Raw genomic sequence first — 19,683 nt, 5'->3', positions numbered from 1 at the left:
TTGTAATTTCCCAACTAATTGTACTTGTATTATCAACTTACACGTGCTTATAGGATTGTGCGTTTAATAAAAATCTCTAACCCTTATCCGCAACCCAATGGTGCATAGGGCACTGCATCATATAAACGCAGTGTTATCTTGATCGTAAACACATGAAGGAAGGGTGATCAGTCCTCCGCTTCAGGTACCAGTCCAGGGTAATATTGAATAAATGTTTAGAGTGAAAAAATCACTTTTATTTATTTGACCCCCCCTGGGGATGGAACCCGGGACCTCGAGAACGGTAGCCGAGCGTGCTGGCCATTACGCTACGGAGGTGGACAAATAATAATTGTTGATAAATTTTATAACGCCATTTTTGTGGAATACTATGATGAGGGCGCTTTGCCGTGATCAAATTATGTGGAAAAGAAAATTAAGGATCATCTCACTCTCACATTCCTTCTAGCCTGCCACGATAAAGGGTAAGGGTATGCAACCTCGAATCCCTAGCCATTGCATTGCTGTTCTTCTCGATTTCCTTTCCCATCTAGATGGTAAGTGAATGGGATTTCCTTGGGATTTCCTTGGAAATCCCATTCACTTACCATCTAGATGAACCACTTACCATTCACTTACCATCTAGAATGGAATTTCCTAGGAAATCCCATTCACTTACGTTATCTTTATTATCTACCAATGTTCTTTCAACAAGGGATATCATTTATCTCCCACAATTGACCCAAGATCTCTGGGTTTGAATCTACGGGTTTGAATTTAAACTAAATAATTAATAAGGATAATGCTTCAGTTAATATTCAAACCCATAGATGGAAGCATCTGTAGCTTCCGAAACTAGCCGTTAAAATATAATATTTAAGTGGTAAAAAACAAGTGTCTGTCTACCTCCGTAGTGTAATAATCAGCATGCTTGACTATCATTCTAGAGGTCCCGGGTTCGATTACCAAAGGGGGGTCAAATAAATAAAAGTGATTTTTTCACTCTAATATTACCCTGGACTGGTATGTGAAGGGGAGGGCTGATCCTCTTTCCTTCGTGTGTTTACGATCAAGATAACACTGCGTTTATATGATGCAGTGCCCTATGCACCATTGGGGTGCGGATAAGGGTTGGAGAGAGAGAGAGAGAGAAAATAAAAAATAAGTGTTTTATGTATTATTTGATTGTTAATTGTTTTAGTTAGGTATTTTATAGATATGCAAATTGGTTTTTGCAGGTAACCTGGACATGTGCCTCGCGTCCCGACTGTCCACGCAAGCCAACCTCGGGAACATGAGCTGTGTGAAGGAGGTGCTCACCATGGTCATAGGAAACATCTCTCTAGTTCAGGTAACTTCTGCGCCTTCATAATATTTCCAACCTCATCCTTAATTCCATATGACAAATATCCTTGTATCAAGGTCAGGTTGGTCAACTTTCTAGTTTCTATTAAGACACAATTCAGTCTCTATTTTAAAATAGAAGCCTTCTTTTCTTCTTCTTCTTGGTTTAGGTTTGTGGCCGGTTTTTAACACATTGTTGTCAGGAAGTTTTTTCATTAACAAAGCCCAATTATACTCTGATAATTAGATGGTCTGCCGCCCGACCCTCAGTCAACTAACTGGTCAAATTATTAGCTTCTTCATTCTTCAAACCCTTATCCACACCCCAACGGTGCATAGGACACTGCATCATATAAATTCAGTGTTATATTGATCATTAACACGTGAAGGAAAGGTGATCAGCCCTCCGATTCAGGTACCTGTCCATGGTAATATTGAACAAATATCATGGATAGAATCGGTGAATGTCACACGTGTATAAAGTGATCATTTAAAACCAGCCTAAGACGGTGTTAAGCCCTGTAAATGCCCAGACTTCCATATTCTTCTTCATCTATGAATGTTGAGATGTCAAAAAAAATGTAAAAACCGAACTTAATCAGCTAGCATTGTGAAATGTCAATAGTGATGTAGTCAGTCATTCCCGTATCATGCGCTTGAATGTATCACGTACTCACATCTCATATTGTTATCTCAGGTGGATTATCCACTGCATAATTTATGGCTTGACTGCACTTTACTGCACTGGTTCAACGCCCGAGGTGATTTGCAATTATGAATATAAAAATATTTATCTTTTAATAGTCTCTAACACGGGCAGAATTAATCTGATCTCTTCAATGAATTATGTATTTAATTTATACTGTTAAGCTTCATAAAAAAATTATACATCATGCTCCCAGTGTGTAACGATTATTCGGGAAGGATCTTGCATATATTTGAAAATAAGGGTCTCTTCTAAATAAAATGGTTATTAAAATAAACCATAGATACTGCCGCAAACTCACACATGAATTGTCGTGAAATTTATATGATATACGTATATCTAGGATTTCCAAAAATTGGAGTTGTGTGGTTGTCAATCATGGATAGAATGGTGAATGTTACACGTGTGTAAAGTAATGCTTAACCAGCCTATGGACAGGTCACAAGCCCTGCAAATACCCAGACTTCCATATTCTTCTTCATCTGTGTTGAGATATAAGTAAATGGAAAATATTAGAGAAGAACTAAACAGGTTACCTTTAATAGAGACTAACATATCGCTCACTCCTTTCAAGAACGTCATAAATCAAAAATCGTAAATTTTCAGTTGTGCATGTTTTCGGAATGCCCACAAAATGTACTATATCCCAGCAAGAGGCATATTTTTACTTAATATTTACCTGCTACAGGGCAGAAAGTGTTGTTTTCGCATTTTGAAAAAAGGTATTGTTTAATTATTTTTTAAATATAAATATATAATATACTAAATATTTTTCAAATGGAGAAAAAACCTTCAGGTTTTACCTAAAAATATCTGTTGCACAGTAAAAAGTTCAATAAGTGGCTTGATGTTTATTTTTAATACATTGTATTATATTTTTAAACTTTAAAAACGTTCTCCTGAAAAATCAAGTTTTTTGATTTATGACGTTCTTGAAAGGAGTTAGCGATATAATAAAGTAGTTTTATTTTTTTTAAAAAGATAAACATGTTACTAGAAAAAAAGATAAAATATGACACACTTAAAAAAAAACAATCGCAAAATTTTATTATGTATAAGGGTATAAAATGTATGATAAGATGCCTGAATGTATGAAGAATGAAAAGAGTCTAAAAGAATTTTAAATGATATGGTTTGTTTATTGTAAGAAGATGTAAATTAAGAGTAAATAATAGTTTGCATCAAATTGATACGTGCTGACTGAAGAATTTATATATTTTTAAATGATAAAATGTATATAATAAAAACCTAAATGTTTTGATTGATTGGAATGCTCACAGACACGTTTTGAATATGGGTCAAGTTACGTTTTATGAACTCTACGATATCAAATCTGTGCTTTTTCCTTTAAGGAACAATGTGGCACTCATAGCCCAATTCTCCAAATGTGCTATTGTTTAAGTGAGATTACAAGATTGACGCAAGCAATTGCATTAAAGGATTTGTAGCATTATTAGTAGAACACTCATTATCTTTCCCAGCGCTAATCTCTGCAAAATAAATTATTATTGTATTATGATACTGCATCAATTTTCTGAGAATAACTTGTTTATTTGTATCTGGTGTAAGCGATGGCTGAGCTAATTAGTGATTAAAACATTTCAAGTTTGCATATCTCTGCTTAACGCCGTTCAGTTCTTAGTTTCCAATTCTGGCATAAGAAACACCGATATCCGGACCATGTTTAAGACGGAAGATATCGTGAGGTGGGGACGACAACGAAGGCGATACTGGAATGAGCATTTAAACGGAATGTCAGAAGACAGACTTCCACGTATCTCCCTTCGAGGAAACGCCGAAGAACGCAGACACCCAGGCAGACCTCCAAAAAGGTGGAAAGATAGCTGGGAGTCGACATCTCAAGAGCGACAAGTGGAGGCACAAACAGATCCTTAGGATCTACAAAAAGAAGAAGAATAAGAAGTTTGCATGTCATTTATTTGCATAGATTCTCAGAGAGAGCGATACCAACCCCCAGTGAAAGCTAAAAAGATAATCTACAGCACAGGTTTCCAAGCGTTTTTTAATCTGGCGCCCCGCTATCAACATTTTTCATCAAAGGAAAAAAATAAAATCGCCAGAATGTCCCATCACAGAAAGAGGGAAGGAATGAAAATATATTTGTCACTTCTTAGCTCTTCTATCTGTCTCTTTGGGCTTCTTGTGCCCTGTGAAAGTATTCTAGAATGCCCACAAGGGGGCGTTATCGCCCACTTTGAGAAATACTGATCTACAGGATACTAGAGATCCTAGGACACAGAATGGAGGACTGGGAAGTGAGCAATATATCAACATTCCTCTCCTCTCTCTATAAGGGTGCATTCTGGCAATTTCGTTTCCTGAATCAATGAAATATTTTAGTAGGGCTGCTAAACTAAAAAATATTGAGAACCTAGGACTTAAAGTAACTAACTATCATGTTGCTTCCATGCAGGGGTAGGCAGAGAGAATAGAATGCCACACCAATCTATTTTTGCAAACAACCTACAGCATACATGCCAATTATTCTGACTCCTGATAAAACCATGCCCAAGTGTTTGAAATTTGACCATCATAGGCTTGGTTAAGTGATCACTTTTTACTCGTGTAACATTCCCCAATTCTACCCACAATTGACAACTATAATTCCTCAAATTTTTGGAACTCCTAGATATATTGATCAAACTCGTTACACAGCACATGTGAGTTCACAACAGCCATCTATGTTGGAATACGGAAAGCTTTTATTAAGCAGAGACTCTTTTTATTTGTATGCAAAGTCCTAAATCCTGGATTAAATTCACATACTTGAGACCCGCCTGAAAACATGATTTAATTTTTTTATGTAGCTTATATGGTAATTTGACCAGTTATTCTACTCTTCATTTATGTTGAGATGTCAATAATGTAAAAAATAAACCCTAAACGGATATAAATCCAGATTTGTGAAGTATTTGGACGCACTCAAAATGCTCTGCGTCTTTGTTGAAATATTAATAAAAATCTTTCATTGAAAAATTATAAAATCGATTGTCACTCATATAAAGTTATTAATGATAATAATAAAACCCTTATCCGCACCCCAATGGTGCATAGGGCACTGTGTCATATTAACGCAGTGCTATCTTAATCGGTTACACATGAAGGAAAGGTGATCAGCCCTCCGCTTCAGGTACCAGTCCAGGGTGATATTGAATAAATAATACAGTGAAAAAATCACTTATACTTATACTTTTACCCCCCTTGGGAATCGAACCCGGGACCTCCAGAACGGTAGCCGAGCGTGCTGACTACTTAAGTTATTACTCGGCAATATTATTATCAACATTTTAAAATCTCGAAATTCCACAAATGGCTAATGTAGCGATAATCGCATGTAAATGATTGAAAACTCTATAGATATACACAAAACACTTGTATGCTGTATTGTGCGTGGAAAGTACTTGAATATAAGACATTACATTTTGTTCTTATCAACAAAAATATTCATATATATTATATTTACTAAGTCAATAAATTTCCTTAAGGCCCAACATATATTAAATCGCAACTTAATTTTATTTAAACCGAGGTAATATTTGACATAATCCAATTTTGTTCTTAAAACACTGTTTTTGTATTGAAAAAAGTTTTTCTTAGAAATGAATAAACGGTTTTGAAAAGAAAAGATTTATTGAAAGGTAAAAAGTTTAAAAAAAATATTACAATATTTTTTTTTCAATATGTATTCCAAAAACCAAAAAAAAATCCAAGATTTTTTCTAAAAAAAATCGGGCGTGAAGTAATGACCGCTCTCAGCGCAGCCGGATGCTTAATAAATTCTATTATTGCGAGTAAGGCCTTAAAGTACTTCGTCCTTCCCTTCATACTTCATCATGAGCAATGTTTATTTTGTGTGTTGCTGTTATAACAGGTGGCACTGCCATTGCGGTGAAAAAGCTATTTTAATTTTTTTTACGTTTTTAGTTGTTTTTTTTTTCTATGGTGATTAATAATGTTGATTTTTGCAGGTCCAAGCCATAGTAGCCGCCATCGTGGTGGCACTATTTGCCATCATAGTTAGCGCGGTGGTGGACCAAGAAATCAACCTCGCAGATGCGTTACTTCTCACGTCTTCGGCTGTCTTCACAGCCACAACGACGTGCTTTGTTCTAGGTACGTTTTTCTGTGACCTCTATCGATGTAATGTTACATTACATGACATTAATTCAAATACAAAAAATATGAATAAAACATAAATATAAATACTAAAAAATATCCCACAAAGGCATGGCCTGTGTGTGGGTTTACAATATAATTTAGGTCATAGTAAGGGGTCATTATAAAATACAAAAAATACTTGATTATCAGAAAACAAAATTTATTATTATTATTTTTTTTTTAAATAAAATTAAAAACGAAAAGATGAAAAAGTAAAAAGTTAGCAAGCTGTACTACAAGAAAAAGAGCTTAAATCTGTCTCTTCAATTAACAATCTAAGCAAGATTTTAAATGTACACAAACTTAGGTAATTAACATCTAACAAATAGTCTTTGTGGAATAAGTTGAACAGTTTTGGAGCTATGAAAAATGAGTATCTTTGCGCGAGTCTAGATTTACAAAAAGGGATTTCTAATAAATTATTCATTCTTTGGCTATATCTGTTATTATTTTTAGGAAATAAATGTTGACGCATAAAAACATATTTTAGACACTGTTGGCAATAGATTTCTCGTAGCTCCAAAAGTTCAGCTTCCTGAAATAATTGGTTGGATGGAAAAGTTGATTTTTTTTAAAGCATGATTTCAGTAATAAGTTTTTGGACTGTTTCTTAAGTATTTGTATACGTGTTTGCAGATTTTGTCCTGGTTTCTGTGATCATAGCCTCGCACAAGTTCAAGATGAATCCGGACAACTTGGCCACCCCTCTCGCTGCGTCCATAGGCGATGTGGTCTCCATCACCGTCTTGTCCATAACAGCATCGTACCTGTACAGAAATATTGGTTAGTTAATTTTTATAATTTATTTTCAATGTTTCTACAATATTTTGTAATGCCGTCCATACAAAACTTTCCTCAAAAGAGTATGGGCGTACTAAAATAAACTCAAGTAACTAAATTAGAATTTACTTGTTTATTGAAAGGTGTCCCACCGCATTCCCAGATCTCATACAGAAGCATCTAGGCTTCCTGACAGACCTTCTAGATGTATAGTTAACAATAGTTATTGTACATATTGAAAGCTGTCCCACCGCATTCCCAGATCTGATACAGAAGCATCTAGACTTCCTGACAGACCTTCTAGATGTATAGTTAACAATAGTTATTGTACATATTGAAAGCTGTCCCACCGCATTCCCAGATCTGATACAGAAGCATCTAGACTTCCTGACAGACCTTCTAGATGTATAGTTAACAATAGTTATTGTACATATTGAAAGCTGTCCCACCGCATTCCCAGATCTGATACAGAAGCATCTAGACTTCCTGACAGACCTTCTAGATGTATAGTTAACAATAGTTATTGTACATATTGAAAGCTGTCCCACCGCATTCCCAGATCTGATACAGAAGCATCTAGACTTCCTGACAGACCTTCTGTTACTTTGTAGCACTTGTTTGGTAAATTATTTATTAGTTGCTAGTCTTGAGTCATGCAATAATGAATTATGTGGCTGAATGACACCATCTATATCCTTTCTAGCTACCTCCATTATCCAACATTGATAGTTTTTTTTTATTATTTATAAATGCTATCTTTATTTAATGACTATGGATAATGGAAGCGAGTTATGAAGCTTTATTGTGTTATACCTTTTAGTTCCTAACTAATTAACTAAGTAAACATCACGCAGGGGTAGGCAGAGAGAATAGAACGCCATACCACTCTGTCTTTGTAAAAATTTATTTTCTCTTCCCTTCCACACTAATACATCTTCTCATACATACCCGCTAATTATTTTGACTCCTGACCCTGTAGTTCTTCTAGTGTAAATTCCTTTGATCGAATATGGTATATGTCTGATTTGTTTGCGCATTTTGATCTTGTGGCTCTATGAGTGTTCTCATGTAACGTGTTACTATTTTGAGACCATATGGATCACTTATATGGGGGGCAAGTAAATCTCAGAGGATAAACTCACATTTAAAGGAGTATTTTATTGTGTTATTAGGGCGTGGGGTTTGTCGATCTTTAGTACATTGTTTGTAACTCTTTATCTTTTTGCAGAAGAGAGCATCTGGCTGCCGTGCGTGGTGATAGGCATCTACTTGCTCATCCTGCCTATGTGGGTGTACATCGTGTTCCACAACAAGTACACGCGGCCTGTGCTCACCACCGGCTGGACTCCCGTCATCTCCGCACTCTTCATCAGCGGGTAAGAGACAGTTCAAAGTATGTTTTGTGATGGGACGTGTCCAACTATCGATCCGAGATCGAACAATGGAATATAGCTAACGTATTGGGAATGCTTTCCTGGCACTTTATGAAGACTGCAATTTATTGTAATATACACTCCTTTTCTCCTGAGTACTAAATAATCAAATGGGTAATGAATGGATTGGCCACGTGCTAAGACAAGAGGGTTTCCTGCACCAAATAATAGAGGGGACGATGGAAGGAATAAACGCCAGAGGACGCCCATACCTAAGCGACTTATACCAAGACATGGGCTGCTCCACGTATGAGGAGCTGAAGAGGACTTCCCAAAATAGGCGAGAATGGCGAAAGAGATGTCATCTGTTGCTACAGATCAATCCGCAGGATTGAGACCAAAGAAGAAGACTAATTAATCTAAAAATTTTACATGAGATACCGTACTTTACGGACTTTAGAACGCTACGAATTATAAGACACACCTTGATTTATAAGCATTTTTTTTTAAATATAATTTTAACAAAAATTGTGTTACCACCAAATTTTGAGGCTCTCGTGGAATCCTTGTAGGAGTGGGGGGGGGGTGTTCATTTCTGCATTACACAATTGTAGTATGTTTTTATATACTACAAATGCATGTTTGGTGTTGTGTGGTGGAGTGACTACATTTTTTATTGTGCGAATCCCATCACTGCAATGTTGCCAGATAGGGATAGTTTTCCCGTATCATCTAATATATTACCATTTTTGAGACTGATGGAAATTTTAATTCAAACACAACATTTGTATACTTCTTCTTCTTCTTTTTGTAGACCTTAGGGATCTATTTGTGCCTCCGCATGTCGCTCTTGGGATGTTGACTCCCAGCTGTCTTTCCATCTTTTCGAAGGTCTGCCTGGGGGTCTGCGTCCTTCAGGGTTGCCTTGAAGGGCGATACGTGGAAGTCTGTCTTCTGACATTTGTATACTGATTTTTGAATATTGGAGGCAATTTTTTATGAAAATAGTCCGTAAAATAAAGTAGTTGATGAGTTACGAATCATTTGCACAACACAGAAGAAATTTAACTGACTTTCCCTTTTTTTAAATAGCAGCCCTATTTTATTGCTTTGTTCAAAATATATGTGATGTTATCATTCAACTTTAATTGTTTCTTATTATTAGTCAATCATGTAAGGTAGATTGTTGCGATAGTTCTGATTGAATTAGTACGTGCGAGATACAGGGTAATAACTGTATCTAAGATCTCAATTATATTGACTTGTGATACACATCTAAATGAATAACATTGTTAATGTGACCGGAATCAGTAAATTGATAATGTTGTAGTCTCACAATTTTATATCTTTGTTTATGTACCTGTTCAGGGGGGTCACACAATGAAAATAACTTGATAATTGTCTTATTCACCTTCAAAATGAAAGTGGATTGGATATCATTGTATTCCTTAACACGTTGACTGCCAACTACTAGATAATTTGTAGATTGCGTTCTTTGCTATGACGCCGAGTAGGAGTTATCTTGTACTGTGTTAACTTGCCATATTCATGCAGCTAGGATGATATTCCTAGTATATCAGTGCTAATATGGATAGATGGCGCATGGAAAGAGAACAAAAATCTATGCTGGCTTACATGAACAGAAAATGTATAAATAAATTAACGTAAAATATAATTATAAAGAATTTATTCAAAATCAAGAAGAAAAAAATATTTTTATTGAATATGATTAAACGCAATTGGCTTTTTAGACCGGAATTCTGAAAATTTCCGTGGCAGTCAACGTGTTAATAGAAATGCTATCTTTTTTATCATGGATCTTGACCCAATCACCGCATTTCAAATCAGTTGTAGCACTTAAACCACGCGCGATATGTATGTAAGTGACAAACAATTAGATAACCAACTAACCATAATGCAAAAAATCGTCAATTTTCTGTTGTGTATGTTTTCGGAATGCCCAGAAAATGTACTTTATCCCAGCAAAAGCGGCATATTTTTAACTTAATATTTACCCGCTACATACAGGGTAGAAAGTGTTGTTTTTGCATTTTGAAGAAAATGTATTGTTTAATTATTTTTTTTAATATACTAAATGTTTTTCAAATGGAGAAAAAACATTCAGGTTTTACCTAAAAAGATCTGTTCCACTATTAAAAGTTCAATAAGCGGCTTGATATTTATTTTTAATACATTGTATTATATTTTTAAACTTTAAAAACCATCTCCTGAAAAATCAAGTATTTTGAAATATAACGTTGTTGAAAGGAGTGAGCGATGTGTATATATACATACATACATGCACGCATATGGACAGGGAAATAAGATATTTTACTCTAATAACAGCCGGACAGTGTCTGGATTTAATACTGCCATTCACCGAATGCAAAACCTCGGCAATGATTTTGCGGACCTTATCGATATCTGGAACATGTAACATGCTAACTACAAAGCAAGAATAATTACAATCCTTCAGGCTGATGTATAATTCCTTGTCTAATATGTTCATTCTTGTTTAACCCTTATTAGTCCAATGTAGAATCTCATTAGACATTGATTTTTTGGTCTTAGGTCCCATGTCGGATGTTATTCCACATTTTTTTCATCATTAGTATTATGTATTTAAATTCCAAGCTTACATTTTTGTCACTCGTATCTATTACAACAGTATGTGGAGCAGAGGACAAAAGATTTTTTTCCAATTGGAATGTAACTGTCTACCTATTTGTATTTTTTTAATTTTGGGGGACCAGAAAGAGTTAATATACTCAAAAAGAGATTATTATTTTATACAACAATTATTACATGTATTTTATTTATTATGTACAAATTGGCTACGAGCGTAAATAAAGGAATAAAATAAAATAAGTGGACATAACCGAGATCATATTTACAAGTTATGTGAATCAATATGTTTGGTCTTGGTCTTTCTCCCAGGCTGGGAGGGCTGGTGCTGGACCAGGCGGTGGACCGCTTCGAGGGCTTCGTGGTGTTCCAGCCGATAGTGAACGGCATCGGGGGCAACCTGGTCTCCGTGCTGGCTTCGCGCGTGTCCACCATGCTGCACCGCGGCTCCCTGCCCGGCATGCTGCCCGAGGGCTCCAAGATCATCGAGTGGCCCTGGAAGGTGCTCTTCTACGGAAGTAAGACCCCATCAATCATATCAATCAATCTTATCTGCACCCAGCGGTGTATAGGACACTGAATCTAATTGGCGCAATGTTATGTTGTTTATCATGCAGGTAAGATGAGTCTAGAGCCTCACGTACCAGTCCGAGATGATCCCGTAGAACAGGGCTACTTGAACTTTGATGTGTTACTTGAGCCCAGTAATCTATTATTACTATATTAAATCTGTATTTGGTCTACAATAATGAACGTATCGTGACAATAAGTGTCACCTGTCAGGGAAACAGTGAATCGTGTCGATACTTTCATTATTGTAGACCAAATACAGATGTAAAATATTTTTTTTTGTACTGGGCTCAAGTAACCACATCAAAGTTCAAGTAGTCCTATTCTACAGTACCTTAAAAAATATTTTTGTTAAAAGTTGCTTGTATTTATTTTTTCCGCCTCCATAGTGTAATGGTTGTTAGTACACACGGCTACCATTCTGGAGGTCCCAGGTTCGATTCTCAGGGGGGGTCAAGTAAATAAAAGTGATTTTTTCACTCTAATATTTATTCAATATTACTTACCCTGGACTGGTACCTGAAGCGGAGGGCTGATCACCTTTCCTTCATGTGTTAACGATCAAGATAACACTGGGTTTATATGATGCAGTACTCTATGCACCATTGGGGTGCGGATAAAAATTTGAAGAAGAAGAAGAAGTCATGAGATGGACCATATATGTATGAGTTCCAAAAATTTGAGTATTGTGGTTGTCAATCATGGATAGAATGGTAAATGTTGCCCGAGTGTAAAGTGATAACTTAACCTCACCCATAATAATGGTCATAATGTTGAGATATCAGATGTTGATATATCATAGCGCTCACTTCTTTCAACAACGTCATATATCAAAAAACTTGATTTTTCAGGAGATCGTTTTTAAAGCTTAAAAATATAATAAAATGTATTAAATATTATAATTGATAAATATCAAGCCACTTATTGAACTTTTTACTGTCAAACTGATCTTTTTAGGTAAAACCTGAATATTTTCTCTTCATTTGAAAAATATTTAATATATTTAAAAAAAATATTTAAACAATACCTTTTCATCAAAATGCAAAAACAACACTTCCTGCCTTGTAGTATGTAAATATTAAGCTTAAAATATGCCTCTTTTGCTGGGATACAGTACATTTTCTGGGCATTCTGAAAACATGAACAACTGAAAATTGACAATTTTTGATATGTGACGTTGTTGAAAGGAGTGAGCGATATCCTCGGTCATAATGTTGAGATATCAAAAAATTATATAATAACTCAACTCAACTGTGTGTAGAGAAAACCCAAATTTGTGAACAAATATTTGGAAACATTCATAATTTTGTGAAGAATCTCTCTTCAGTTGAAAATCTCATTAATAAATACTATGTTTGTATTTCTCGTGCATACATATAGTAATGATTTAATTGTTTTGGCAGCATACACGGCCAAGACGGCGCGGATCCTGATATTCCTGGCCGTCGTGGGGCAAGTGGTGTTCATGTTCGCGGCCGACTACATGTTCATGTCCAAGGTCACCATCACCCTGGCCTTCAGTCTGGCGTACCTCATCTGCTCCACATTACAGGTAAGGAACTCCGCATTCACACTGCATACTAGGTCAGTGAAATGGGCCAATGTGGAATGGTAGCAGTTTTTTCATAGATTCAACCATAACTCTTAATCATTAAATCACTATATGTTTGATTAACGATTCAATCAACTTAAATTTGAAATATATTGTCTTCTTTCAGGTAATGGTGTTGTTGTACATCGCCCACGTGATAGTCCACAAGATGTGGAAGTCCAAGATGGATCCCGACAACTCGGCCATCCCGTACCTGACCTCTCTGGGCGACCTCCTCGGCTCCGTGTTCCTGGGACTCTCCTTCTTCGTGCTGCTGGCCCTCGGCAAGGAGTACGGTAACGGCGGGGAGATCTAACCCGCCGGGACTCGGCTCAGGACGTGTCATGACTTCCCACACAAAGACTTTCCCCGGTATGTTGTCACCGGTGCCTAGTTCAATTATTATCCTTGATATTAATAGTTATATGTTTTTTTTTTAAATTGGATGTTGCAATATTTACGTTAAAGTACATTTTAACACACATAGCTTTCTTCAAATGTCGCTTTTCCGGTGATTATTCTAAGTGATGATATATCTAACCTTAAACAAAATGACAACTAGCTTATGATCAAAACCATAGCCATACAAATTTGACATGTCATATTATAGTTAAAATATAACTTTGTTTTAAGATCACTATAAAACAAAGTTATTTTTTAAATATAACATGGAGAATCATGAAGTTATATACTTGTCATATTCTTTGAGGTTCGGTCATCATACTGCCAAAAGAGTCGTTTAATAAGTGACATTTTAAGATTTATTATGTTGTGTTGGTTACCGAGATTCTCTATAATCTATTGTACCCTATTCTATCATGAATAGATACAGAATGTGAACAAATCACTCATCAATAAGCTCATTAGGAACTGAGTTGACAAAGTGTATCTCTTTTTAATAGAATATAGTATATGTTTTTTACTATATGTCATTTTTGAAGATGCTGTTTAGACTAGATAATATAATGCACGAAACTCTCAAATGTCTGTTTAGATCAGATCCAATGAATTTTTTCTTCAAATTTGTTTGTTATTAAGCTCAAAAAAAAGGTTCAACAAAACCTAAGGAATTATATCTTTACTCATCCATTACCCTTTTGAGGCCTTATCGTATTGAGATTTTGGATACTGGATTCCATTGAATTCATTCCATTGATTCAATTCCATTGAATTTAAAAAATATAAAATTACTCATAAAAATATTTAGATAAAAATATGATCAATTATGTTTTACAATTATTTCCTTTGTCAATGAGAGAATTAAATTGTAATTACATCATAATTATGAATACAAGAATTAAATTGAAATAGTATTTATCATAAATTCTGATAAAAATCTGTGAAAACAAATCTAATAATATTTTCATTAGTAAATATACAATGGATGTTCTAATATTGTTAAACTTCAAACAAAATAATTTCTGAGATTTAACGCTATTGTTGCCGTATTATAGGAAAATTTCTTTGACAGTTCAAAATACTAATGGGTAGTTATTTTCTCTCCATCTTTTCCAATAAAAAAAAAATTGTTTTATTTTGAATACAAAAATGAAATTATTTGTTATTTTAATAACGCTTAATTCAAACAGGTGAACATATATTTTTCTGTTCGATACTTATATTAAATAAATTTATTTTAAAATCCTGGTTTAAAAAAAAAAATTAAAAAATTCCAATAGTTAATTATTATTATTAAATTATTTACATGTTTCCTTCTGTTATTTTTTTTGTATTAGTACAATCACAACGTTACAACTGTGTTGTGCTGTACATTCCCAACTTAGTATCCAAATATTATTAAAAATAATATACATGTCAAAAAACTGTTTATATAATATGGTAACTTTTGCTAAAAGATAGTCAAGTTTTAAAAAAAAGCATTTCGATTCAACCAAATATTATTTAATAAATGAGTAACGGTGTAATAAATTATTCAATAATTTGTATTATCCAGTCTTGACGTGTTTTCTGCTGATCATTACAATATTTAAGTACAATAAAATTCAGCATTTTGCGAATATCACAGTAAGTAAAATTATTTCAATTTACGTAAGCTGTGATATTGACAAAACAAACATCACTTGTCTTAGCCAGCAATTTATTTGCGACATTTTAGCTTAATGATATCCATTTATCGTCGAAGTCTGGTACTAATAAGTGGAATATCAAAAAAAAATCCTAGATGAAAATGTGAAAGAGGAAAAACAGTATTTTTGCCATTTAATGGAATTAATATATGATATAAAGTAAAATAATACACATGTAGTTAGTGTTTATAGTATTATAATAAAGAATCGAGAGTTACACATATTGATATGAGTATATTAATTGTATGGTGTATGTTGTTATACTACTTGTATTATGTATGTTGTTAAACTAGCCCATTAGATATAGTATTTTCTTGGCTGTGCTCAGAGTGAATGAAATGAAGGTATTTTTGTAAAAATATTTATATTACTCGAGATTTTTAGATAGAATTCTATTTTTTTAATAGAAGTGAAATGTTATTGAAGGAATTTCCATTACATACTATTTCATGTAAAATATGTGTAGTAAAAAAATTCTTTAGCATGTTCAAATTGGGGGTAAATTACAGCTTCGATTCACTATCCGGCCTCTTGTGCTCACATTTATATGATTATCCCTTGCGTGTGGTGCAATGTACCATATCTATGCACACCACACACTACACTTGAACAGCATCCGACAATTTTGCCGATCTTTTGCATACCCTTGCGTAAAAATTTTGCTTTTAAATAATTTCATATATTCACGATATTTTCTGCTTTATCTGCAGCCACTCTAAACAGCTACCTACTTAGTGCTACGGTGAAACCACTCTCTCAAGTTGTCAAGTGAGAGTATACACCTTTTTTCTATGCTGTGTTCACCTTCCACTTTGCCTTGTAATATATTACTTATTACCACATATTTTTCTCCCCTCATCAAATGGTCTAAGTACTACGGCTTTCTTTTTTCCACAGTGGTCTATAACTTTAGTCTCTTTTGCCATGCGTTTTGAAACATCTTTGTTTGAAACTCTGTCACAACCCGTGATATTTAGAGAACTCGAAAAAGTACCACAATTTGAATGCTTCGATCTTCTTTGTGGTAGCTTGAGTGATGGTCCATAGTTTCTTTCAATGGCATAGAGAAGCACTGAAAAGATCTAGCATCATACGAGTTTCATGCGCAGAACTTCTACCAATTCATACTGTTACACCGAGTGAAAATTATGCACTGTCATATATGTATAGTGAAATTTGTGAGAATTATTTTAAATGATTTTAATCGCTACTGTTTTTAACTTTTTTAGTGCCGGTCTATTTTACTTTATTCACGGATCAAAAAATGTTTTTATATTATTCACATTCAATGTTTAGAATTGAATATTAGGTACAAGACACTCGTTAATTCAAACACAAGGATTATGCACTTAATAAAATCTGTTTGACTCGTAATCTCACAACTTTAAAAGCATTATTAGCTGCAGATCACCCATTATTTTAACTATTGATTTTTATATTGAAAACACAATAATTTAATAATTGTATTGTCGGGTAAACCTTTTATGGTCAGATTTTAAAAACAATACTATTCTCAATATGGAAAATCCTTTTTTGAAATTGGGATTTGCTTTGTAGACTTCTATAGTTTATTATTCATATAAATCAAAGCAAGATTTATGATTCTACTGAATCAATTTACTTTTTGTGAGGACATTATCAAACTGTATTGAAAAAATCACATGGAAGTATGTATACAAAATGTCTAACAGCAGTAATAAAGATAAATTCTCTTATACAGATTTATAGAAAGTTACTTTAAACATCTGTATAATATGTTTGGGTGGCTGGTGTGAGAATACCATCTTTAGAGTGTAAAGTAGTGTTTATTACGCTAATCTTGTCAGTCTATACTGAACGTTTTTATATCATACGCTTAATAAGTTTGTGATTTTAGTGTCAGAATCTACGCAATGGTGTTTGAAATCATTTACACAAATCTTTTTAATTATTTTTTTTGGATTATTTATCTGAAAAAATTATATATATATATATATATATATATATATATATATATATATATATATATATATATATATATATATATATATACATATATATATATATATATATATATATATATATATATATATATATATATATATATATATATATATATATATATTTGTAATTAAATTATGTTGTAATTAAATTGGTATTTCACAATACATTTCCATTGTTGTATATAACAATTTCATTGCCATTATGTACTTGTTGATTATACACAAGTCTTTAAAGGATTAATTTTCAATTCCTCAAACAAATCTTTATATCTGTACATTTTTTAGCACGGCCCAAACGGATGAATTATTCTATTGTATTGTTGGAATAATTAATAAACGTCACTCGATTATTTGCTGTAATCATATAATTTTAGCGGTGAGATGTATTATTTCAAAATCAATGTATGATAAATAATATGATTATCTGTAACTATGATATGTTACGTTGCAAGATGACGTCGTAAATTAGACAATAAATCTGTAAATAATTAGGTTATCAAATTATGTATGTAAATTTAAATATGTGGTTATATTGTTGCACGTGTTTGTAAATAGATATTGAATGCTAATACTATCCATCCGAGGTGAGGAATAACACCTTCTAATGCTACACTAAAATAATTGTCTTAAACCAGAAAAGAATTGCTTTTTTTTCAACGTTCACAGTTGATCAGAGACTTGTGCACCTTCAAGGTAGCTTTCAAAAACTTGTACAAGTGCAATTGGAGTGTCCTAGCCATCGCTACTATTCTTATTCCATGTGATATGATCTCTATTCCTTTCTCACATAGCAGTGATATCATTCGCTTCAAGGTCCTTCACTTTTATCATCTGCTTTGTATTGATCCAAGAATCTGTAGCAACTAATCACCTTGCCTTCAGATAGTCAGTGATTGATCATCACCGTATCACCAGTGCCCTATACACCAGTGTTCTGCAAACTTTTCTGTTCAAGGTGCACCTGCCAAATTAAGAAATTTCAGAGGTACACCAAAGAAAAAAAAAACAAATTTTGTTTAATATTTTTATAAAACTAGACTTTTTTTGTGGCACACCGACTAATCACCACGGTAAACCAGTGTGTCGCGGCACACACTTTGCAGAAATATGCTATATGCCACTGAGGTGTAAATAAGGCCAGAAGAAGTTATTTTGAATAAAATAAAATATGATACTTGTATTTGATAAAACATTACCCATTATAAAGAATATTTGAGTCTGTACTTTACATATTTAACTTTTTTTTTAAACTTTCTAAAATTTTGCATTGAAGTTACAATCATACTTTGTAACTTAAATTTTATTCAAATTTTAAACAAATGAACGCTTCATATCCAGTAAATTGTGACAGAATAAAATTAAAAAACATTTTATATGATTTTAAACCAAAAAGATGTTTATTGGTTTATTGATTTAAAAATATATCTCCTCTGAAGCAAATCCTATAATTCTCTTAATTAAAATGTATCTGTATTAAAAAAAGTAAAGTTATTTAATTTACAATAAGAATTTTTGGATCTAATTTTACTAATATATCATTTGAAAGTACAGAGTTTATGGGAAAAGAAATATGTATGAAAGTACAATGTTTGGATATCCCTTGAACAGATATATGTATTAAGAAATTTTTTAAAAGAAATGTGTCAACATGGTTGTATTTTTGTTTTTTTTTTACGCAAAATAGTTGCCGTATTTGATTCTATAAAATTAATTTCTTGAAATGAATAACTAAATGTGAGTTTATAATAATTTTATTAAAGGGCTTATGGAATGATCTTACGCTATACATAATCATATAAGTATGTCATCATTTGATGTATATGATTAAATCTGAAACATTGCACAATTAATTATTGTGATAACAATAAAGTATTATGTTGTATTTTGCTATTATCTTGATCCAATACTGATTATTTAAGATTCACATACATTTTTTTTTGATGATTGCTTCACTGAGTAAAATCTGTGACGAGTATATCTAGGAATTCCAAGTAATACAACATAAAATAAAGTAATAGAAACAAGATGAATTACATGAATAAATGCAGTGAGAAATTTCTAAGTAAAGTGGTTTATAAAAACTAAAGAAACATTCCCACTTTTTATTTTAGTGGGGTGGCCAACTTTAAACACTTTTCGTGCCAGGAAACCAGTTTTTAACTTGCATTTCAATATATCATTTTTAGTTGTACATACTTTTATGTCAAATGAGGCAACATTATACATTTTGCTTAACAGATATATGTAACTTCTCTGGCCGAATACACTTGACATTTTGTTACATTACATATTACATATATATTTCAAATCTTGTGCTTAAAATTTTTTGATTGTTACATAATTCTACATGAATAAGAAATGAGTCAATACATTTTTATAACCTATAATAATATTATACTTGTCAATGAAATCGATATTTTCTTAATTTTTTATTGTAGAAAAAATAATTGACATGACAATAAAGTCA

At 33.2% G+C, this 19,683-nt stretch overlaps 1 protein-coding gene across 3 annotated transcripts in view; it reads left to right on the top strand.

The window, feature by feature from the left end:
* LOC148309309 (solute carrier family 41 member 1) overlaps positions 1-15,024 on the top strand; it is a 78,305-nt gene extending 63,281 nt beyond the window's left edge. For all 3 annotated transcript variants that reach the window (XM_088260274.1, XM_088260276.1, XM_088260275.1), the window contains 7 exons: positions 1,218-1,330; positions 6,019-6,163; positions 6,845-6,991; positions 8,217-8,364; positions 11,299-11,504; positions 12,960-13,108; positions 13,275-15,024. In XM_088260274.1, coding sequence (XP_088116400.1) covers positions 1,218-1,330; positions 6,019-6,163; positions 6,845-6,991; positions 8,217-8,364; positions 11,299-11,504; positions 12,960-13,108; positions 13,275-13,463 — 1,097 coding nt within the window. In that variant the 3' untranslated portion in view covers positions 13,464-15,024. The remainder of the gene's footprint in view (positions 1-1,217; positions 1,331-6,018; positions 6,164-6,844; positions 6,992-8,216; positions 8,365-11,298; positions 11,505-12,959; positions 13,109-13,274) is intronic.
* Positions 15,025-19,683: the final 4,659 nt, after the last annotated feature.

This window comes from Brachycentrus maculatus, unplaced genomic scaffold, assembly GCF_059751285.1.
Source record: "Brachycentrus maculatus isolate JH-2025_06_01 unplaced genomic scaffold, ASM5975128v1 h1tg000131l, whole genome shotgun sequence".
In the NCBI taxonomy this organism is placed as follows: Eukaryota; Metazoa; Arthropoda; class Insecta; order Trichoptera; family Brachycentridae; genus Brachycentrus; species Brachycentrus maculatus.
Note: the sequence above shows the minus strand (reverse complement) of the source record. Positions and strands in the feature narration are given on the sequence as shown.